The sequence below is a fragment of the Heloderma suspectum genome, chromosome 3, assembly GCF_057233095.1.
Source record: "Heloderma suspectum isolate Gila_16-S chromosome 3, 16-S_ref, whole genome shotgun sequence".
In the NCBI taxonomy this organism is placed as follows: domain Eukaryota; kingdom Metazoa; phylum Chordata; class Lepidosauria; order Squamata; family Helodermatidae; genus Heloderma; species Heloderma suspectum.
Window position 1 is genome coordinate 54,542,972 of NC_139460.1, and position 24,579 is coordinate 54,567,550.

At 39.6% G+C, this 24,579-nt stretch overlaps 1 protein-coding gene across 6 annotated transcripts in view; it reads left to right on the plus strand.

Moving 5' to 3' along the window:
* Positions 1–24,579, plus strand: part of ALCAM (activated leukocyte cell adhesion molecule) — a 203,706-nt gene that overhangs the window by 126,152 nt on the left and 52,975 nt on the right. For all 6 annotated transcript variants that reach the window (XR_014789055.1, XM_084843279.1, XM_084843282.1 and 3 more), the window contains exons 2-4: positions 11,954–12,054; positions 18,232–18,451; positions 23,260–23,324. Coding sequence is in view for 5 of the 6 variants with exons in the window: in XM_084843279.1 (XP_084699405.1) it covers positions 11,954–12,054; positions 18,232–18,451; positions 23,260–23,324 (386 nt within the window). In the remaining variant the exon portion in view is untranslated. The remainder of the gene's footprint in view (positions 1–11,953; positions 12,055–18,231; positions 18,452–23,259; positions 23,325–24,579) is intronic.

Sequence of the window (24,579 nt, forward strand, 5' to 3'; positions counted from 1 at the left end):
CAGACCTTTGTCGGCAGGGTGATATCTCTGCTTCTTACGATGCTGTCTAGGTTGGCCATAGCTTTCCTCCCAAGGAGCAAGCGTCTTTTAATTTCATGGCTACAGTCACCATCTGCAGTGATCTTGGAGCCCAAGAAAATAAAATCTGTCACTGCTTCCATTCCTTCCCCTTCTGTATGCCAGGCAGTGATGGGGCCAGATGCCATGATCTTCGTTTTTTTAATGTTGAGTTTCAACAAAATTTTGTAATGCTTTTTTTCCCGTTAGGACATTGTAGAATCTGCATGAGGCAGTCTAATAATTACACTCATTTTTCCTGTATTCCCATCACCCTATTTAAATTCCTGCAATTAAATGATGATAAAGGAAAAGAAGGTTTTGGGGGAGTTGAGGTGGGGGGATGTGGAGAGGTTCCAACTGAAGAGGGCCCTGCTGTCTTTAGTTTTCTACGCAAGTATAGGCAGTTTTCTGCAGAATCTCATTTGCTTTTAAATGAGAAATAACTCTGAATAGCAACAATAATACCACAAGGCATCATCTCCTTAGTCATTACAGTACCTACTGTTAATTGACCTGGTTCCTTTAAAACTTTTAACAACTGCACTCCATGCTTTTGATGAAAAGCTTTTACATTCGTGCTAGGGTTGTGGTGGGGGGGGGTGTATTATATCAGGAAGTCCACACTTCCATGATCAGTTATTCCACTTTGTCAAAAAGACATTTTTTCTCCATTTTAAAACAGGATGTAATTATCATTATTTTAAAAATTACATTTTCCCCTAATGATGGCCAAATGTAGACACAAAGAATACATATGCAGATATGCATGAATCTGCAATTCCCCCTAGGGTTTAGCACGGAAAAACAGATTCCATTCACAGCAGAGTCTGTACTGGGTAATAAAATATTTACATCAAGTAAGCAAGCCATTTAGCCTTCCCTCACCCTAGTTAATTCTGACATGGGGGTGGGGGAATAAAATTTAAATACCGGCATAGTGGCACTTTTGAGAAGTGGATAGAGTAACTTTTAAAGTAGATGAGTAACTCTTAAAAAAGCATTTATCAACTGTGGGAACTTTTTGTTAATTTACTTCTAATATGCCTTCCCATGTGCAGATGCTAATAAAACATTAGCAGGAGCATACTGCAATTAAAAAAAACATACTGTTTTCTGCTAATGAAGCCAAGCTGTTTAGTTTACAAAAAAAGAACAAAAATAGCTTTGTTCTCTGAATAGCTAAGGAATATCCAGGAGTGATCTAGTGCTGATAACAAAAAACAAGATAAAAAATTAAAATCAAATAGACTAAGATGGTATAGTTTAACTTCTGTATTTATGGAATTATGGGAAGTGTTTATACAATATGTCACGCCTTTAGAGGTCCATTTAACCCCCCCCCCATATTTTGCCACCATTTTAACCAATACCTCCAACATAATTGGGTTTTTGTCCCCCACCCACACACCCCACACACCCCTCGAACAATGCATGACATGTTTTATGGATGAACTTTTGTCATAATGAATGCTTCTCAAAGATTTGGATTTACTTGCTTCCCCGTCACACCATGTCTAAGCAAGTACATTAAATAGTTCAATTGCTCTAAACATCTGATTATGATGGCCTGTTGCTGCCAGGAATATTCCAGTATTTCAGTGGTACAAATATACAGATATAAGACTTACATTGTGTCAGACTAATGGATTGTCATCTAGCTCAGGACTGGCAATATTGATGTATAGGGGCCCAGGTAGAAGTGTTTTCAGCCCTGGCATCTGATGTTCTTTAGCTTGATTTAAGTCTAAAACCTTATACGGTCTTGCTAATAGCTACAGACGGAGCTGAGCTAAAGTTTCAGTTTTCCTGATGAAATTTGCATTTTCAACAAGGGAGAATCATTTATCAAATAGGTATGTAAATTGCATGAAGATTTAAAAAAATGTTTCTGTATTTTTCTACCAAGTCGTGGACACAAAGCACTGTTCAGAGAGACTGATGCAGTGCCCCATGCAAGGCAATTAGGACGTATTCACTTCGAAGATGTAAAGAAATAGAACACCCTTTCCTAGGGCTGATTCTTATTTTACATTTTAATAAAGTTGCCAAGATACAAAATGCAAACAACTTGCATTAGCTGAAATCACCACTTTTCTCAATGAAATATATGGAAATATCAACGAAGAAAGGATTCTTCAATTTTTACACTAAACCCGTCACTTAGAAAAGTGATAATTTAAGTGTTCTTGTCTGATGCAGTTTTCTACTTGGAAATTGAAGTAAAAAATACATGTTGCTCAGACAGAAATAGAGACACATATATGCACAACCAGTTGTTCAGTTGTATTATGGTTTTGGTGTTATGAGTTCTGTGTAAAAAGAAAGTTTCTACTTCTAAAATATTAAATGCTAGTTGGCCTAATAAGTTTTCGCCTCAGTTGTTCCATGCTGCTTTTGCTCCTGGACCATGTTGGCTGCCAAAACATACATTGTTCTGCTATGGAGGATACTGCATCCATACATCGATCCAAGGGAGCTGTGCAGCAGAAGAAATTAGAAAGCTAGATGTCATCAAGGTTATGAGCAGCATCAAAATATCTGACTGCTATTTTTGTACCACTGAATTTGATCTAGATTGATATGAGGAGTCTGTTTGTCATTAACAGCTCTGTACCTTAGAAAAAATACGTTGCTGTAATGGTAATGGTGATGAAAAGCTGTTTTGTGGCCTGTCTTTTTGGTTTTTTTACAGTTTGCTTTCACACATATGTGTAGTTGTGCATGTATGCATACATGCATACATACATACAAACAAATATATTGCTAACATCTTTTGCAACCTGGTTCCTAAGGGAGGTATAACCTGATCCTTCCAGCAAGAATGAATAATAATTTGTAATCCAATTAACAGCTCCTGCTCAGCCAAGCTTCTCTTTGTTTGAAGACTATTAAACCATTCCAGGCTAACATTGCCTGCTATGTAAAATTATCACGTTGTTTCTCTTTTTCTTTTTCTTTTTTTCTTTCTTTTCTTTTTGGCTATGAATAACTAAGTAAATAAGTGTTAACAAGCGAACAATAAGTGTTATTTGTTAAATAACAAACGCTGCAATTTTGTACCCATTTATCTGAAACAAGCGTTAGTAAATTCAATGGGACTTATCCCTGAATATAGGATTATACTGTAAAGGCCTAAATTTTGAAATAAGAGGTTCCAGGGCTTGAATTTACGTGGAATTTGTTCAGATGATCCAGAAACATTGCTCCTGAACATACATGTCAGGTTTGATTGATAGTCATTGGCAAAGGGATGGCCCTGTATAACAAAGGGGCTGTTCACATGACATGACATGTGTGTGGCTGCCATCTTAAACATGCAAACCCAGAGAACAAATGCTTAGGAGTTGTCGCGCCATGCAAACCCAGAGAACATGGTCTGTTTGGGGGTCATGTGAGGGTCATTTAACTCTTGCGTAAGCCATACTCGTTTGGTTCACATGACACAACAACCCTGAGTGGTGGCTGCATATGCAACCTGGCTGTAGCTTTTCATGGGTTAAATAACCCACAATGAGCCTTGACATGTAATCAGAACCCTATCAGTGTCACAGTGATCTTTTTTATTTCACATTCAATGGCTTATCCCTGTCATCACTAAAACCCGCTGATGGTTCAAATTAAGTCTGGAGTGAGTGAAAGGCTTGTCTTCCGGCTTTTTGAATATTGGTTGATCCACTCAAAGGATGCAATTCATTTGCTCACTTGAATCAAGCTAACATAATTACAGGAACACAATGAGAAATAATTCATTTGAACTGAGAAAATGGAATGTCCTAAAGATATTTTAAGTACTTCTAGGAAAATGAATTCAAGGCCTTCACTGAGCCAAAAAAAAAGGAGCCCATTTATATATGTATAACATTTTAAGTGGAATTAATCACACCTCATAATAATGTATTTGTAACCCAATTTTACATTATTTACCCTTCAATTATCTGATGTGCTTACTTTCTCTCTGTCTTTCCATGTGTACATTTCATTCGTCTGTTTAATAGAACTAATGTGGTCTACTTAATAGAACGTTGAGCTTAAATCTGGGGCATTAGGGTTCCCATCCCATTGATTCATTCTGTAGCCTTGGACAAGCTACTGTAACCCTTTCGATGGTCTTATAGGCCCCTTCCAACCCTACTATTCTATGATTCTGCATTCTAACCAGGAAAAGGCAATGATAGTGACATATCTTGCAGAGTTTTCATGAGAGTAAAAACAATACAGTATGCAAAGCACTTTGCAAATTTGAAATACTGTGGGAGTAATTGGTAATACTGCGAGCAGTAGTAATATTACTTTAAGCCGAGTCAGGCTCTCATTTGATACTGGGAAGAATTCTAGGAATACTTAGCCCTCTCATAAATGACACCTAAGTTCACTTGAACGGTAGGTTGCCCTGGGCTGATTTATTATGTGTATTTCATCCATATGCTAAGATGGCGGTTAGAACAATATTGAAGCTGGTCAGATGCCAGCTTATTCTCAAAGCTGAGACACACCAATATGAGTGAACTCCAAACAGAAAGAATGAAGGACTGCCCAGACTCCAAGCCAGTTATAGGTTGGGGGGGGGGTGTGTGCAGAGAGAGAGAAGAGAACAAAGAACTCAGTAGCTCAGAGGTTGAACCCAGGATGGGTAAGAACAAAGGCAACAATGGTTTTGTTCTGGTGAATGAAAAGGAAGCTAAGAGAGTTCCTTTTCCTCTTGATTAATTTTACGTCTAGCTGACTATACAAGTAGCATAGTGCAATATTCAAAACAAAAGGTATTATCAAGTGTGTTTCACCTTGCTGACCTGTCAACAAGGTGGGGATGCTTCAGTATTGGACCAAATTTCCCACCTGTGCTTTTGATTGGCCAATTCAAAGGTACCATTGTGGGTTAGTTGGCTGGATGGTGGCATGGCAATAAGGCAGGTATTTGCATGTTTCAGTAGACACAGGGAACAACTCCCTTTTAACCTAAGCAAGGAGGAAGCATGCTATTCTATGGCTTCTGTGCTTCTGCAGCACTTCAGAGCCTTTACAACATTGCTGGCAGTTTTTCATACCGTGCCTTCTAGAATAAAAATGGATTCTTCTGAGCCAAATTGTCAGGGCAATGCCAGTTAAATCCATAGTGCGCAACATACATGTCAGAGAACTAGTACATCTGAGCTCCTCTGTAACATGCAGCTATCAGGTTATGGATCAACTGACTTGGTCAGTGTATGAGATAACAATTCAGAATGGACCATTTTGCTTTGTGTTTGCTGAATGTATACTGAATGCACACTTAACACAAAATTGGTCCAAAGGATGTCTTGATTTTAGTTGATCTAGAAAAGATGTTCTCCCTGCCTAAGTATCGTCTCATGCTGAAAAGGGGGAAGGAGATGGAGAAACCTTGACCCCATGCTTACTACAGGAGGTTACTTTCCAATGTACTTTATCATATTCATATTCACTGCAAGAATAAATGTGTACATGTAGAATCTATGGTGCTGGAGCAATGCAAGCAGATATTTGTGTCACTGCATCTAAAGAGGTATCCTATAGTGCAGAACTCATCCCCAAGCATCTTTAAAGACTTGTAAGGGACTGTGTTTTATTGCTTGCAAATAGTTATACTCTGGGTCACCAAGAGTGCTCTGATGATCCTTTTGGCTGCGGTGCAAGGAACCATGGGTGCCACAGCTGCACTAATATAGTATGTAGGAAGCAGTGTCAGTAGCTTTTGCTGCACCACTAGGGGGCTTTGGGACTCCATGGATCCCCATGATCCAGTGCAAGAATCCTGGCTCCAGATCCTATGCTCTGGTGTACAGCAGAGAATGGGATCAGAGAGGGGCAGTGGAGTGTAGAGTAAGATCAGTGACCATCACTGAAATTATATCACTTCCCTAGCCTTTTTTTTTTTTTTTTACTGAGTCTATCATGTAATGAAACATTTTAGGTATTCACTTTACATGTGTATCATACAAGTATATCATAAAAGAGCAACATTGGGGCCGATTTTTCCATTAGTACGTTCATTTATCATAGTGTTGCAAAGATTTTTCATCCCTGTGTAATGAGTCATCTAGTAGTCACTAGCAAGCAGTTTCTTTGGGTAGGAAGCCTGATTGCAAAGCCAGAGTGAGGTATTTATGCTGAACGTTCTTCTGTTATTTATGGGATTTCTATGGTGTCATGTTAAAACATTGTTCTGGTTTCTTTGGTAGAGAATTCTAGAAGGGTCACTGTGTTAGTCTATTGTGGGGAAAAACAACAAAGGGGGATCCCGTGTAACCTTAAAGGCTAGAAATAATTTTAGATAGAAACCAAATTTATTGTAGCATAAGCTTTATGTACTAGAGCCTACTCAGGAGAAGACAACCTGGTGTTCTCCAGATGCTTTGCACTGCTATTCCCATAAGATCTGGCCAGCATAGGCAATGGCGAGTGATTATGGAAGTTGTAATCCAAAATGTTTGGAGGGCACCTGGTTGCCTACCCTAGCCTATGTCAGCAGATGCATAAAGTGTTAGTGGAGTGGGCCATTTTGTTCTATATCTTGTATGCATTTTGGCTGTTCATAGAAAAGTGGCAGGTGTGTGTGTGTGTGTTGGTATCTGAGCTCCTAAGTGGTATCCCATGACAGGCTGGGACTGTGGATAGGCAAACATTTGTTATTTTTGCTCATCGTATGGGCATGGTAGAGGGCATTGTGTGATGCCACCCACTGTTACATAGTTGTTTTAGGGCGCAATCCTATGTGTGTTTAGACAGAAAAAAGTCCTACAATTCCCAGCATTCCCCAGCCAGCCATGCCAGATGGGGAATGCTGAGAGTTGTAGGACTTTCTTCTGTCTAAACATGCATAGGATTGCACTTTTACTGTATTTGGCAGAGAGGCAGGGTTCTGTTTTTTCCATATGGGTATGTGAGAAATTGTGATTGTGGTAGTATATATTATACTCGATTGCTGAACTTTTCACGCAGAGACACTTGTCAAGCGAAAATAACACGTACTGCATCTGACAAAGCGGGTTCTAATCCACAATACATTTGCTAGCCTTTAAAGTGCTACAGGACTCTATTTTTGCATCTTTGGATACATTTGTGCATGGTATCCTAGCAAACTAACTGTATTTGAATGCAAAGAGACATTCAAACACATATAAAACATTTGTATTTGCTTTCATGCTACTTCAGTTTGCTATGTTTAACTGTTTATCAGAAATCAGAAGGGTACTGTATGTTGATAGCCCCTGAGCTTCCCCCCAGAGCACTTCCATTCACATTCCTGAAACTGTCGGTTGACTGTTTGGTAGTGTACACTTGTTACCATAGCAACTTGGAAGGGTTGAAACATATTGTTTGAAAGTAAAGTAAAAAGATCAACACTGAAACTCCTACAGGGACATTTTTCACGATGACATTTAGTGTACATTAGCAGGAAGGCAAATAATAGTCCTCCTTTTTATCAGGTGCAAAATGATGTTCTGTCTCTGACCCGGGTTTGTCCTAGTAAAAAATCTCAAGTTTCTATTTGTTTTTTTTCTAAAAGAGCGAGACTTTGCTCTGATGTTATTCGAGAGAGAAATTCCAGTAAAGAGGGTTCCCCCCAACTTGGTACCGTCTCAAAAACTCACTTTAGGGTTTCAAGTGCAAAACTGAAATGTCATTCTTCTCCCTGCTCCTTCACAATCTAGTTTATTGATGTTTGGGAAAGGGCTTTGTTCCTCTGTGGGGGTTTTTTGTGTTTTTGTTAAAGGATGATGCTCATTAATCTATAAATGTTAACTGATATGGATTCTAATATGCAAGTTAAAAATTTACATTTCTTTAGCACCATCTAGTGGACAAAGTGTTGCATCCTTTAAATTAGAAAACAACCAACTTCAGCTTGAGAGCTCTAGATCAGATTTACAAAATTTAATTTAGAATATGACAAAAAGTATTTCGGTTGGATGTATGACTACTTGCATGCTAGAGAAGATTGCCAAACATTTGCTTTAGATTAAACAAATGCTAGTAAAGTTGAGGACTGTGATGGCAATTATACTGGAACATAGTTTATGGTTTCCCACACTGCATTCTCTCAAGTGTTTGTTCACAGAGAAAAACAGGAACACTCTTGTGAACACCCCTATTCTCACACCAAAGATTACTGTTCACCACTATTAAACATAACAGGAGATTCATCTGTGCCTGCTGTCATTTACTCTGAAACGGCCTTTCCTGAGCTGGCTTCTGAGGCATACATGTTTAGTAAAGTAACCATAGCAGTTTCCTGATTATGTTGTTACATTTATGTGCTAGTTTGTGGGGCCCCTGGGTTCTGATTTTTAAAAACATTAAGAATGCTTATCAGAATATTTATGTCTCCGTAGATCTGATTGCGCTTATTAAAGAATAGATATAACTCAAACTCATTCAGCAGTATTTACAGTCTGGATAGGCAGATAATGGGGAAACAGAAACTTAATTTAGATCAGCAATTCTTAAACACTGTTGTACTATGGACTACTATTCTCATTTGCTTGTTCTTTGCAGGATACTATGGTTGTTGTTTTATCCTGTAGCTGTTGTATAGGAGGGCACTTAAAAGTTTTGGTAGTGGCACTGATTTACCAGTGATCTTCTGTACGAAGAATAAGTAGGCACAGTTCCTGCTCTTAGGCTTACAATTACCTACGGTAGGCACGACATCTCGGGAAACTAAGGGACAGAAAGGGAATTTGCAACAGGAGACGAGCTGAGAAGATCACAGCATACACAAATGTATTTATTTATTTTATCAATTTATACGCTGCTTCACTATTTCTAAAAAGGCATCTTGAAGCGGTTTCCAAATAAACATTTGAAATACAAAACATCTACAGTTAAAACATTTAAAAACAGATAATATAAAACATCTCAGTTAAAAACATTTAAAATTTTTAAAATCTTCAATTAAAAATCAGAGAACTAACAATCAACAAACTGGGCAATACCATCAGTCAGGGAAGGCCTGGATGAAAAGGTAGATCTTTAACTGGTGCTTAAATATATGCCATAGTCGGCACCTCTCATTTACCAAGGGGGAGGTTGTTCCACAGAGCGGGTGCCACCATGAAAAAAAGCCTGTTTTCAGATTGCAGTGACATGGCAATCTGCAGGTTGCAAATTGGTCTGTATCAGGGAAGGCAAATGTATGTTAGTACCAGAAGACAGGGTTGCACCTCGTAAATTAGGGTAGTTGGAGAGTATGATTTCTGTCAAACTACTTATTTGTCTCCAGAGAAAAGCAGAGGGTAGGTAGTGGTAAAAACAACAACCTCGATTCCAATTTATTCTGAATTCTAGTACCCACTTTACATACTACCTTCTATATGTGTGTATACAGCCACCAACACAAATTACAACCATAACTCCCAACTCCAAAGGTTGTTCTCTAACGTAATTCTTAACGAGCTTAAATAAGATCCATCTTGTCAACAAATGATCTCACAGTGCTGTTTTAATTCACATCTTTCATTAGGAGTTTATTAAACTGTAGTGTTCTCAAAATCATTAAAGTGGGATACAGTCGCCAAATGACTGAAGTCTGAAAAAGTTAGATATTTTGCTGCCTTCGTTTGTATGATTGTAAAAGTAAAGGCTGCCTTTTCAGAAAATCATTCTGTGTGTGTGTGTGTGTGTGTGTTGCCAAATGCTGAGGAAGAACTAATCTGAATGAAGAAATTGATGGCCATTTGTTTTGACTGTAAACTGTTCAAGTTGTTATTTTGTATGTATTTTATGGAGCTTATCACATTTTAACTAAACAGATTGTGGGTCTCATGCTATACTACGGTGTAAACGTTAACATGAAATAAAACAGAAAACTTTAGGATTTCTCCTGGTTTTGAGAAGCATTATTGTCATTAGTATCATTAATTACAGTTTATCAAACAGAAAGTTAAAGGGTTGGATCCAGGTTTAGTAATACCTAGAGTAGACCCATTGAAATCCATGAGACTCAAGCTAGTCATGATTAACTTCAGTCCCATTGATTCCAAGGAGTCTGTTGTAAGCATGACTAAGCGTGGATTAAAGAGCTTCCACAATTATTCTTTCATCTCTTTAGCAAGTCCTATGCATATCACTGTCCATGTTATTTAAGCTAATTTGATCCTATGAACATAAAATACCCAAGTACTTCTGTCATTTGGGGGAATTCAGGCTGGTGCCAGTTTTCAGGAGGCCCTGGGCAAAGTGCCCACCATGCCCCCCCCCAGCAAGCCCCTCTTCCTGGCATCAGCAGGCTTACCTGAATGCATCTAGCCAGGGATGGACCCGTGGGAATAGGAACAGCAGCAACACTGAGAGAAGAGATGGGCCATATGACTGAATCCACTGCCATGGCAGACATTTTATTTCCTTCGCAATGCAGTGCCTACAGTGGGTACAGGCAGTCTAATTGCATGGGCTCAGTGCTCTCTTTAGTGCTGCTGGCAGGCACACACAGGACTGCTGGGCCCACATGGCTGCTATTTTAATTTTCCCACAATAGAGTAACAGTGTCATAGTTATTACTTGCAATGCATTTAGGGAAATGAAAACAGCAGCTGCACTGGCAAATCTATTTGCTTGGGTGGTGTTCCTGCCAGCATCAGGCCAAAATAATTTGACATGGAGGCAGAGGCCTGGTGGCATTGGTGGTGATGGGCCCTCCTATGTTTATTACGTTTATATACCACCCAATAGCCAAAGCTGTCTGAGCAGCTCACAAAAATTAAAACCACAAAAACAGCATAAAATACAATATAAAATATAAGAACTTAAAAGTACAGTATAAACATGCAACCAGAATAGAACCTAGCAATGAAGAGATTTAAAATACAATAGCAGATTTAAAAACAGAGCTAAACGACTAGAATGCTAAAATGCCTGGAAAATAAAAAGGTCTTCACCTGGCATTGGAAAGAGCACAGCATAGGTGCCAGGCAAGCCTCTCTGGGAAGCTCATTCCACAACCAGGATGCCACAGCAGAAAAGGCCCTCTGGTAGCCACCTGCCTCACTTCTTTTAGCAGGGGCTGCCGGAGAAGGACCCCTGAAGATGAACTTAGGGCCAGGCAGGTACATATGGGAGGAGATGATCTTTCAGGTAACCTAGCCCCAAGCCATTTAGGGCCTTGAATGTTAATGTCAGCACTTTGAATCGGACCTGGACATGGACTGGCAGCCAGTGAAGCTGATCACGTTGGCCAGTCCACATTAACAATCTTGCTGCCCTGTTTTGGACCAGCTGAATTTTCCAAACTGTTCCCAGGGCTCCAGTATTTGCCTGAGTATGCCATGTGCTGGTGTCAGAACGGGGGGGGGGGGATTTGCTCCTTTGGTCCTTCTGTAATAAATCATTTCTGTGCTACAATGTTTTAAATCAATTACTTCATTGTCTGACAAAGAAATAGTCATATAATATTCTCCAGGGTACGTTATGCCATTCAGTTCACTGTAATGCCCTCTGAATCTAGCCTCAAAAGGTGCTAAAGGTTTGTAAGTGACTCTGGATGGGACATATAAATGAATTTTCTCTCAACTCTACCAATTTAGCTTTCAAGAGAAACCAAAACAGTTTTCCGTTAATTGGAGTCATCATTCTGCTTCCATATTGCAAACTGTGCAGGCCATCGTACCTCAATGTTCTCCTAAAACTATCGCTGCTGCAGAGTTCTAGCCAACCTTAATTTCACCATTCTAAATGTGCACACAGAAGTCTTTAATATACTGTGTGCTACCATGTGCTAATTTCTCGTTGTTGTTCAGTCCTTCAGTCGTGTCCGACTCTTGGTAAACATATACTAGATTTTGAAAACAGAAATTGCTTTAACCATAAACAAATTAGCTAGGACCTAGACATTTCATATACAATGTACTCAGTGTTTCTTTTCCTTTCTTTTTAATAGGACTTGGATTGTACACAGTAAACACAGTATACGGAGATACTGTTACTTTGCCTTGCCATTTAGAAGTTCCTAATGATCTTATGTTTGGAAAATGGAAATACGTAAGTATAACTTTTACTTTAAATTATTTCTATTATCTCAATATGTGGGATCATGTTTGTGAGACTAATTAAAATATTACTCAGTGGCATGCAATTGAAAGTGTACCTCAAATGTGTGGTGAGAAATATGCATTTGGGAATCTGACACTTATATTAGTGTGCATTCAGGCAAAAGAGCTATTATTATTTGTTCAATCATTTTGGAAAAGGTTGTGCACTTGTTATAGAAAATGCTTCAGTGTGGTGAAAAACCAATTACTGTGTTTTTGTTATATTCAGGCATGTTTCATATACTGCTGTATTTTATGCTCACTACAGCAATGTGAGCCAAGTTTATGGAATCAATGACTGTGTTTCATTTTGCATCTAAAAGTGCATGGACTATACAAAGGGGACCCAATGCAGGCACAGCAGAACAATGGTAAAATTGCTGAGGTTGTTCCCTTACCTCATATATATTGAGAAGCAATACAGAATAAATACTCTGATTTACCTGCTGTTAATAAAATAAATAAACAGTTGTGGTTTCCATCATGTGCTCCGCATGAGCACATGATGTAAGAATTTCCTTAAGGGTTTTTGCAAGGATAGGGTTAGAGGGGTGCATATGTATATGTATGTGTGTGTGTGTTGATATGAACAAGTTCTAGTGCAGTACCTGGGGAATTAGGAACAAAAAGATCAAATTGAACTTAGCATTAAAAAAAAAGGACCAATACCATACTTTGGTTACTACAAGAAAGTAATCAAAAGCCAGGAGATCAGGCTTTGATAAATACAGACCAGCAAGTGAACCCTGCATCAAACTTCTGTTAAGTGTTCCAGGCGATTAGCCATGTCTTCTTATAGAATAATCCATTCCACCACCCCAACTACACAAGTTGTCCTTTCCTTCTCCCAACAGTGAGTCAGCATTCTGTGCTCACTGAGCAGGCTCAGCCCTTATTAGAGGATGCTCCCTTCGTTGTTGTTGTTTTTCGGAAAATAAAGATTGTTCATTGTTCTGCAACCTTCAGGGTTCCCCCAAGCATACTGATACTTCCCTTTTTTGATAGGTGGTGTCATTTGGGTTACATAAGGACTGGTACTTGGGGAATACAGATCACCCTCAGTATATATGATGGTAGGCATGGAGTAATATAAGGCAGGGTCAGAGCCTGGAAGGGAGATGAGGTTCAAGGACAAAACAGGGAGAAGCAAGATCATAAAAATGGAGTTGAAACTAGTGTTGAGACCTAGGGCATGTCTCCATGGTCAATTTGCTGCGAGCTGGCTTGGTTTCGAGGTCGTTTAGGGCACATGACGTTGTGGCCATCCTGCAGCCACCCTGGGGCTTTTTGCAAAAAAAACGGATTTCCTGAGACTACTTTAAGTCCAGTTCTTTTCCTTAAGTTGGGTTCTCTGAGGTATAGTTGTTGTGTTCCCTGGCCCCTGCATTTACCTTGGGTATGCTAGCCCTGCCTTTCACTGTGACCCTGGTCAGGGGGTGTTTCCTGTCCCCGTGTTTCCCAGCACAAGCCATTTAGTGCCTACTCAGAAGTAACTCCCACTGTGGTCAATAAAGCTTGTCCCCTGAATGTGCACTTCGGAATTTACAGAGATCCCCCTCAATCGAAATAGCACATTTTAAAGCATGAATTCCCCAAAAACTGTAAAGGGCTATCTCGAAGCTACGATTCTCCATTGTTTGGTTTATTGCCATTCAGAAGTAACTAATTTGCACCTTCGACCCTGCTGCACTGCATTGGGCTAGAAATGAGGCTGGTTTCCTGTCCCTGTCTTTCCCAGAACAAACATATGTGTGTCTACTCAGAAATAACTCCCACTGTGGTCAGTAAGGCTTGTTACTGAAATGTGCACTCCAGAAGTTACCAAAATTCCCATGCATCAAAATAACGCACTTAGGAGCCTTAATGTCAAAGCTGCGTGTCTTTGATATTTGCTTCCTTGCTTTTCGGAAATAATTAATTTGCGGCTTTGATCCTTTACAGCATCAAGAGCTTCAGCGGAAAGGAGAACGGGGATTAGAAAGGGAGCTGGTTTGAGCCACAGTGCTTCCAGTAGGGTTAACTCTCCTAAAGGCTGTGAAGCTTCAAAGCTTTGATTGTTTGTAGCATCAGGAGCTTCAGGGGAGAAAGAAGGCTGCACCTGTGTTTCTTTAATGTTTGCTGTGGAGTAATTAACGTGAAGCTTCGATTGTTTGCAGCTTTGTCAGTGGTAAAGAAGGATAGGGGAAGCCTCTCTCATTGTATGGGGGGAAGCTTCTTGCATTGGTTGATCAGTCCCTGCCAGGCTGATGACGTTCACTCCAATCCCCCCACCCTACCCAGAAGTATGTTCCTGTGAAGGGAGTTAGAATGGTGCGGTGCAATCATTCATGGAACTCTGTGTGGACCAAAGCCGGCTCCTTGAAAAATCTGGTAAGCCACCGTTGGCTTCTCCTTCCGTTGTCATGGAGACACCCCTCTAGTGTGTAAGGGATAGCCTGTTGATTTGGATTGGGAAATCTGGCTTCAAATCCCTGATCACTCATGAAGCTCACTGGGTGTCTTGGGCCAGTCACGATCTCTTAAAGATGAGCTTGCCTCTCAGATTTGTAAGGCTAAAATGAGGTGAACCACATATATGCCACCCTGAGTTCCTTGAAAGAAGGGTGGGATATGATAAATTCAGGGAACTCAAAAACAAATAGGCTGTAGTCGGAGAGCATGAGTACTGAGACCTGGAGTTCATTGCAGAAGAAGGAGACTTCCTCTGCCAGTTTTTAATTTATCGGGGAAACAAACCAGCCTTTTCAGAGTAACTATTAGTATGGGAGAATCAATGTGTTTTATTCCAAACATTTAGCCAATTTAATTTCTTAAGAACATAAGAAGAGCCCTGCTGTGTCAGACTGGCATTCTGTTCCCTGCAACAAATGCCTATGGGAAGCCCACAACCATGACATAAGTGCAATAGCACCCTCCCACTATATGTTCCCCAGTAACTGGTAATCAGAGGCATAGTACCTCTAATACTGGAACTAATACATAGACATGATGACTAGTAGCCGTTGCTAGCCTTATCCTCCTTTTAAAACCATCCAAGCTGGCATACATCACTACATCTTGTGGTGGGGAATTCCATAGTTTTTTGTCTGCTTGTTAGTTGTTTATTTTTGTTTCCTACTTCTGCACTTTGCATTTTCAGTCTATCATAGTATTAGGGGTTTTTTTCATTTTGAAACAAATCATAAATGATCAAAAGATGTGTATTTTATTAAAACCCTAGATTTTGCAGCTCTCAAAGAAGTGCTGTCACCGACACAGAAATGAAATTTGCAAGCTTACTTTTCTGCTTTTCAAACTTTTGGGCAGTATTATCCTGTGAGTTGACTCGAGCAGTAATTTGTGATGCCAGAGCTGAAGTGGTATCTTTGATCTTTTTGACTCTGAAGTGGGCCTGGTGATCCGGAGAAGCCCTGGTGTGCCCAGCTTGTCATTGCTGGAAGAAGGTAGCACAGAGTTGTCTTGTGTTTTTCACCTGGTCTGACCTCTTCTTTGCCCTGTTCCTCCTGAAAGTCAGTTGTGGGGCACAGCTGTGTTCCCAAATGGGGAGGGAACCTGGTTTCCACAGCCAGCCCAGTAGCTGCTACTTCACTCTAGGGCTTGTTGCGAAGTTAACTTCAAGTACTGGGATGAGGGGAAAAGTAGGGATGAGGCTGCAGTCCTAAGCCTGATCCTTTGATTTGCTATACACAACAGTTCATAGCAAGGCAACCTTACAATTTATGCTAATTTATGTTTCAAATTGTCATCTGATATTAAAAGTTATTGTATTCAAGGGAACAAAACAAGTATAATAAGACAAGGTGATACTTTATATTGGACTGGAATTCTGGCTGCCTGTAAAACTTGCTCTTCCAACCACTGTTGGTCTTTTTTTTTAAAGGTAGTCCACAAAGCCTTAACGCCATAATACGTTTGTTACTCTTTAAGGTGTCACAAGACTCTTTGTTGCTTTTGCTGCAACAGACTAATATGACTGAATCTCTTAATCTGCACAATGTCATGATCTAGAAGCCTTTACTGAATATTATTTTTTCCATGAAGGCAATTTAGGCAAACATTGCCTCTGATAGTTAATTGTGTAATAAGTCTTGTTAGAAGCATGTATCAAAATATTTTGCAGATTATCTAGAGACATAATAAATAGTTTTGTATTCATGAACAAAGATATCTCATGCTTTCACATTAAGGAAGTAAAGCTAAAATAGAACCGGGCAGATCATGATAATTACTTAAATCCTAGATTGTGTTTTAATGTTAAAATGTTCTGACAACAACATAATGGATGGATTCAAAGGTCTGTTTCCAGTCTAATGGACGAAAACCTCCCCCATATCCAGAAAAATTATTCCATTTGCCCAAGCTCTTTATAGCCACTGCCTCTATTTTCCTTATTCATCATGTTTCCAGTAGAAACAATGGGATTGAGGAGTGGAAATGAAACTGAGTTGTTTCTAAAATGAATTAAAAACACCTCAGTTTATTTTCTAGGCCAATCTGAGCCTTGGAAAATAACCCCTACTCCCTGCCGCACATACCCATTCTCTAAACACTCTTCTTATAGGCCTTATAGGCCCCTTCCAATGCTACTATTCTATGATGATCCCTCCCCTTTCCTTTAAGGCAGAGGTGGGGAACCCCTGGCCTGCAGGCTGAATTCCATTTGCCAGGCCTCCCCATCCAGCCCACAAAGGCCTCCACTGAGGCCCCTCCTCCTCTATCTTCCCAAAGGCCCCCTCCCTTGGAGAAGTGAGAGAGGGCAGGAGAATGGATCCAGGCTGATCCACTGCCTTGAGTAACACTCCTTGAAGTCACCACTCAGTTGACTTCACTCCCCCTTGCCTTTTCTAATCAGGGAAGGTGACAGGTAAGTGAAGCAACTATGTACACCAGTTGCTGGGGAGCATGGGGGGGGGGGTTGCTGTTGCACTTGTGCCCTGCTTGTGGGTTGCTGGTTGACAGCTGATTGGCCACTGTGTGAACAGAATGCTGGACTAGGTGGACCCTGGTCTGATCCAGCATGGCTCTTCTTATGTTCTTAAGCGGGCTTAGTTAGGAGCTGCTGCATCGCACATATGCGTGTGTGTGAGAGAGAATGGGGCTGTGTGAATGGGGCCCAGGAAAGCATGTTGGGGGTGCATGCCAGCAGTGAGGTGGTTCTGCCTACTTCGGGTTGTGGCCCTGCCCGCTGCTGGCATGCATCTCTTGAAGTGCATGCCTGGAGCCAATTTGGCCTTCAGGCTGAAATAAATTCCCCATGCCTGCCTTAATCCCTACCTAGATGGGTAGAGAGAGGCATGCATAGTGAGACGGAAGGTGGGAGTTTCTCTCCCCACCCCACCCCCAATTTACTGGTTTACTGTTACATAAGAGGACTGGCAGAGAGGGATGTGATGGAAGGCTGGAATTCCTTTCCAGCTTGGATTTTAATGGATTTCTGAAAACTGGAATTTTTTTTTCCAGCTAGAATTTGTGAAAATGGGACTTTTATTCTAAGCCTCATTGTCTGAGGGCTGAGGAAGGGAGGCCACAGCTGGATCCAAAGGTTCTCAGGCCACATTCAGTGCATGGGCTGGCAGTTCCCCTCCCCTGCTTTAAAAACTCATTTGAGGCTGGCTTTTAAGAACCACGCAAGTTAATTTCTGGGGCTGGTTCAGGAGAACTTTGCCAGCATCCCTAGTTTCTACGCTGTATCACAATCCCCAGCACTTTGTGGTGCTGATCTTTTCACTCACAGTTCTTTGGATCCATGCCACTATATACAGTGAAGCATGGAATGCAGGCTACATGCGCTCCGTGCATCTTTTGCGTAGTTTACCTTTGGAACGACAGGCAACTCCATAATATCTATAAAACCTCTGCAGAACCAGTAATTCCAGACTTTGTCAATCCGAATGCCCTCATGATGTGTTACTCAGCAGCCAGCCTTTTGAAATCTCATTACAATATTTATTCATAGCTGTGTTGCATTTGAATGAATGGTTGGCAATGACCTTTGAAAATTCAGTATAATTTAATCAGTTCATAATTTCTGTTGTATGATTTTAAATGAAGTATTAGATGGGCAAGAACATTAATAATAGGCCTTGATACCTTTAAAAACCTTTTCCTTTCTTTTTTTTAATTTTAGGAAATTGCAAACAAGGCTTCAGCATTTATTGCCTTCAGATCTGCAACCAAAAAAAATGTACAATATGACGATGTACCGGAATACAAAGACCGATTAAATCTCTCAGAAAATTATACCCTATCAATTAATAATGCAAGAATTGGTGATGAAAAGAAATTTGTATGCATGCTTGTAACGGAGGACAATGTCTTTGAACAGGCTACAGTAGTCAAGGTGTTCAGTAAGTACAAATTACTCTAGCAGCAACACTAGTGTTTGGCCTTCCACTTAGAGAATTCCTAGCAAGTGATGATAGAGAAAGCATGAACCCAGTGAATTAGCAGTTTGGTCATAAATGAAAAGCCTAATTTTGTGTGTAGCCTTGGTATAACAGAATTTGCAGTAAGTTATGTCCAAAAGTAAATGCAGGGTCTGCTCCAAGTAAGCACAATGTAAAGGCATGATTTATCATATGCACGTTTTTTATTAATGTAGAAAAACATAGCGGAAAGAATTGTTGAGATATTAAGTGTGAACACATCTAAGAAACCAATGGTATCACTGTAGCACTACTTGTCTGAAATATAACTGTAGCATATATGCTATAGTTGTACTTCATTTCCTTTCTGCATCCCTGAAGGAAGAGTCCACGCACTTACTGGCAGCTACTGTGAATAGAAGCCAAGGAGAAAAGGCACAGGTGTTGCAGTACTGGCCAGTGCAGGCAGAAACGTCAACAACACAGTAAACCCAGAAGGTTTTATTCCTTAAAATGTTGATAGGCACAGTATAATGGAATTTTGCATTATACAGTAATATTCAAGTATTATATGAAAGGTTCCGTATTTTAAATTTAAATGCTGCAGATATTTCCTGTAAGACATACAAAGATTTAACAGAAATAAACAGACTATCTGTTTCTGAGTGCCACTTGGATGATCAGCTAGATTACGAGACCTTAATCTAGGATGCTTGAGTTCAGGTTCCATGTCTGCTCTAATTTATTAGCCCTATTCAGGCATTTGCCTGAAGATGCAGATGTATAGGGAATGGGGGTACCCAGAATCCCCGCCACAACCTCCCCATCCCCACCCCCTATGCACAGGCTTCTCTTCAGAGCTTTCCGTATTTAGGTTTTCTAAGTATGTTCAACTGAGGCCTTCCACACAATTGGGAGCCCTGCATTATCAGGGTTTTCAGTTGCAGGGATGCTTCCAAGCTTAGAAGCCCTGTTCAGAACTTTGTGCCAAACACCCAAAGGTCTGAAGAGGAGCCTGCCCATGCCAGAGTGTTCCAACAGGGCTCATTTGCTCACCCCGCTACTCACTGTTAGACCTCACATGAATAATGCTCTTGTGAATCAGGAAAATGTTAGCATGTCATTGTCTTTCAGCATCAGTTTTATAAAATGTGAAGAACAGTGACTTATTTCATAGGCTTGTTATGAGGACAAGTTTAAGAGTAAGCTGGCAGAAGGCACCTTTTTGAACAGCAAGTCACTATTGTGAGTGCCATTCACTTAGAGTAACTTTGGACATTATAGGAAACACCAAGTGCATTTGCAATACGGATCAGGATGGACTTCCAAATGATTCCAAGGACAAGGCACAAAACATCGGAAATGAAGGAGCGGGCATGTTCTCATCTATAGTCTTCAGGCTGCCTATTTCATAGCCACAAGGTTCCTTACTTATATAAAGAGACACATGCAGACAAGCATACTGGCAGAGATTCTTAGTTGTTCAGATAAACATTGGTTGGCTTTATTCAAAGTGATACACTGCACAGTTTTTAAAAATTGCACAGTTTAAAAAAAAAAAATCTGACACTGGTTGATATTCTGGGTTGGAATACCCAACTCAATTTTCAGGTTATACATTAAAATTACACATGTGAGCTTGCATGAAACACGTCAAAGGGTGTTTGTTATAAGAAATAAGCAAATAACAAATAAGAAGTGTGCCCATGAACAAGAAGCTTGAATAATAGCTTTCTCTCAATCAGCAGCTTCACAGATCAACTCAAGAAGATAGCAGAAAAGTCCCTAATTCTTTAACTGGCTGAAATAATAGTTTTAAGGGCATAGTAGTTTCATGTTGTCTTTCCCCAATTATATAGTTGATCATTGCGTGACCTAAATATAGTTTTAAAACAATTTCCTAACCAGAATTTATGCAAGATCATCTACAATAATCTCTCCTTTAGCAAACAGTATCCCTAGGTAAAGTTTATAACAGACAATAAGACTGTTTATAGAGACAATGAGATCTTGTTTATTTAATAGAAATTCTATCCTACTTTCCTGTCAAGCCTTTGTTAACTTTCAGGTCAGACTCGGGCCATCCAAAACACAGATTTTAAAATGTAAAATATAGTATGATTATATGACAAAGATATTTAAATCCTGATTCACACTCTGCAACTCTCTTTTCTACTATAATATGTGAGGAGAAACTTGCATGAGAGAGACATGTAAGCATAAACAATAAGTATATAGTTTGTGTATATCCTTCATGCAAATGTTCCCCAATAGGTTTTCTTCCAGATGTTTCCACAACTCTATTGTAATATGTTAAAGTGCTAATTCAAGTTTAATGCAACAATATTTCATATACTGTGTATTTTACGATACACACAAATAGCAATAATAGAGGCTCCATTTACTGGCATGTTGAAGAATTATTATGAATGGGTGATTTTGCTGAGTTAGCAAGAACAAAAGCTCTTAACATTTGGAATTTTCTGCATGTCAGATAAGGTACTCAGAAGATTTAAATTTAAACTAATTTCCATGATAGCTTCTGGGGAGGGAGAAATCTGGAGTTTCTTAGCAACGCCATATGTTTACTCAGTGAAGTGTATAAATTATATCAGCAGATGCAGTTCACATTAGCTTTTGCTCAACCAAAAAAATTGGCTCTCCGAAAACCAGACCTATCCCTGGAGACAATTCTGTGGAGCTTGTTGTATCCCCAGTCCAGAACTAATGGGCTGGCACAATGAGCTAACAAGCTGTATTGGCTTGTGGAACAGTTAACGCTTGCCTTTAGCACTCATTGGATCATTCAGTTATCACTGTCAGCCAGCTTTCTTGGTGAACCTTGACAGCAATTTCATGTGCATCTTCCAAAGCACATCATCTTTCCTCATGTTCATTTGTATTCCCTGTCACCATTAGTTAAAGGCTCAAAGCTTTATTCTTACAGGACTATTGGTATTATAAGCTTCTAAACCAAGAGTTAAGTAGCTTGCTAAAATTTCTAGCAGCTCTAATCTAATGCTATTAACTTCTTGAGCTTAAATATATTGCTTCTTCAGAAGATGCACTGTAAAAAGCTTAAATAAACAGGTGCATCACATATTTGCTTTGTCTTCTATGTTATACAATATAGCACATTTTATATAATCATTACCCTGATCCCAGACTCCTGCTTACTCAGAGGTGAGTCCTAGTGATTTCAGTGGGACTTACTTTCACCTAAATGTGCTTCAGGTTGCAGCCAAATAATATGTTAAACTGCAGGTGAGTCCCAGTATATACTCTCCTCAACAATGTCTTTGAGCTTATCCCTTTAGAGATACAGAATGTACAGAATAAAGGTGATTTGCAACAGTTATGCTGTTTTCTGCAATTAAATTGCCACCCAACTTACTTGTTGACTGGATTGTGTTCTTTTAACATCAGATATGGCACAGCCACTATTTGCCATTTTCAAAGTCTTTTTTTTTTCTTTGTTTGCTTTTGGCTGTGATTAAAGCAAGGGTGCTTTAAAAAAACATGGAGTGTTTTGTTGGGGACAGCAGAAGAAGTCTTAATTTGATGGCAATAAATCAAGTGGATATTATCAGCTGCTACAACATAATGTATCAACTCAGTATTCACTTTGGGGGGTTATTGTTTAATGTTCTAAAATTATTTTTAAAATCCCAGTATTTACTTCTATGAAAATGATGCCTAAAAATCAGGAAATGTCAATTTTCTAATCTAGGATTTTTGTATGTAAATGTAATTAATTGATTAAAATCTGATGATTAATTTATTACAATTTCTTTAATTGGGTTACAAAATCTAGTTATTTTTAAGTTAACATTTATGTAATATTTCACTATTTTAGAATGAAGTAATGGTAAAATATGACCAGAAAAATATAAACTTTTTAAACTGGACATTTATATCTGCACATTTAATCTCCTATCTTATTTTTTGTTTGATCAAATGAATCAATGTTTTATCACTGGATGAGTAACCTACAATCCATTTTAACTGGAATACTTCTATCCAAGGAAATGTAGAGACATAGAATTTTGTAGAACTAAGCTAGACTTAACATCCCAATCCCTTAGATGTGATGGTGTGGAAAGCAGTTTGCATGTTAGACAAGCACAGCAAGCTTGTCCTTCTGTTCAGGCTGTCAGTTACAATCCCATTAGAACAAGTAACTGCAGTATATCAGGGGTGTAAAAGTGTGCCAATATAGCTGGCTCTTGGTAACTGGAAGACCTTTAGGATATAAGCTTTTGCTGTATTAGGCCAACTGTCTCCTAAGCCTATTACTATCCATCCTGATTGGCTCTGAAGAACCTAAGACATGTTTTTATTAGTCCAACTACCCAAGATCCTTAAACTGGAGATATTTGGGATTAGCTTGTGCTTAAATATGTAATATGTTTTCTGCAATTCTGCTCCACCACACACCTTTCCCGTGCCCTCCCCATTTATAAAGCCTAAGAACTTTGCCATCAATTGTGTCATTTCTAGCACTGTAGCATCAAACCAGAGAGCTACACTTGTGCAACACCCCAAGCAATCCTTGCTGTGGCTACTTTCCTATACAGATAAAAACAAAATAGACATATGTTACAGTGGACCTTTTTTTTTTAATTTGCACTGTTTTTCCACATAAGCATTACATCCATGTAGAAAAAGCATCATCCTAGCTTTGATAACTGTTGTGAGAATACATAGCTAAATTATTGTCTCTGGAAAATTGGCATATAGCCAAAATCTGTAACCAAATTTCTGTATTATTGTTTTTTAAAAAATTACAGAACAGCCATCACAACCTGAAATTATAAGTCGAGCAAATTTTCTAGAAACAGAACAGGTAAAAATGGTAAGTGAGCATTCTTACTGTTAACCGCCTCCAAACTGGTCTGTCTTGTTTCGCTGTTTCTGACATGAGCTTGATGTGTTCTAAGGGTGTGTATGTGTCAATCTGGGGCAGTTGTAGGAAACAAAACAAAGGACAAAGACAGTCTTGAGCAAACACATATGCCCAGACCAGGAAACATATTTTTTACAAATAGTACATTTGGCTAGCCTCCCTCTTTGCCAGTTTACCTGCCACATCTGTGAGTCCCAGCTGCCCCCAGAACAAATGAAGCAGCTATGATAAGTCCAGATTTTTTGCCATTTCTGACACTCAATTATTTAACAATAGCAACCAGAATAATACTTTATTTCACCTAAATTAGGCTGCTGAAATGAAGAATGCTTGGAGTAAACAGGAGTGGACTTTTGTGTGAAAGGACTGTGAACTCAGTTCATTTCTTGTACTGGAAACAAATTCCTAGGCTCACAGTGTGCTCAGAGGCACCCTGTTCTTTAATTCTAAGTGCATGTCTTTTGCACTTGGCTGCAATTGGTGGATTTTCTAATAAAATACATAAGAATGTAAGGAAAGCTGGGCGACATCAGACCAGCATTTTGATCCCACAGTGACCAACCAGATGCCTATGGTAAGCCCACAAGCAGGACATGAGTGCAACAGCACCTTCCTGCTAGTATTCCCTAGCAACTGATGTATAGAGGCATACTGCCTCTGGTACTGGAGGTCGCATATAGCCATCATGGCTGATAGCCATTGGTAGCTTTGTCTTCAGTTAATTTGTCCAACCCCCTTTTAAAGCCATCAGAGTTGGGGACCATAACTACATTTTGTGGTAGCGAATTCCGTAGTTTAGCTATGCTCTGTATGAAGTACTTCCTTTTATATGTCCTGAATCTATTACCATTCAGGTTCATTGGATGACCCCAGGTTCCAGTATTATGCGAGAAGTTCACTTTGTCCACACTGTGCGTAACTCTATACACCTTTATCATGTTCCCGCTTACTCACTTTTTTTACTGAGCTAAAAAGCCAGAAATGTTATAACCTTTCCTCCAGCCCCTTGATCATTTTGGTTGCCCTTTGCTGCACCTTTTTCAGCTCTGCAATATCCTTTTTGAGGTGCGGTGACCAGAACTATACACAGTATTCCAAGTGCAGTTGCACCATAGATTTGTATAAGAACAGTATGACATTGGCAGTAGATCGAGCAAGCCTGAAGTCTGCCCACCCATGCTCTATTGTGCATAACCTTGCCCTC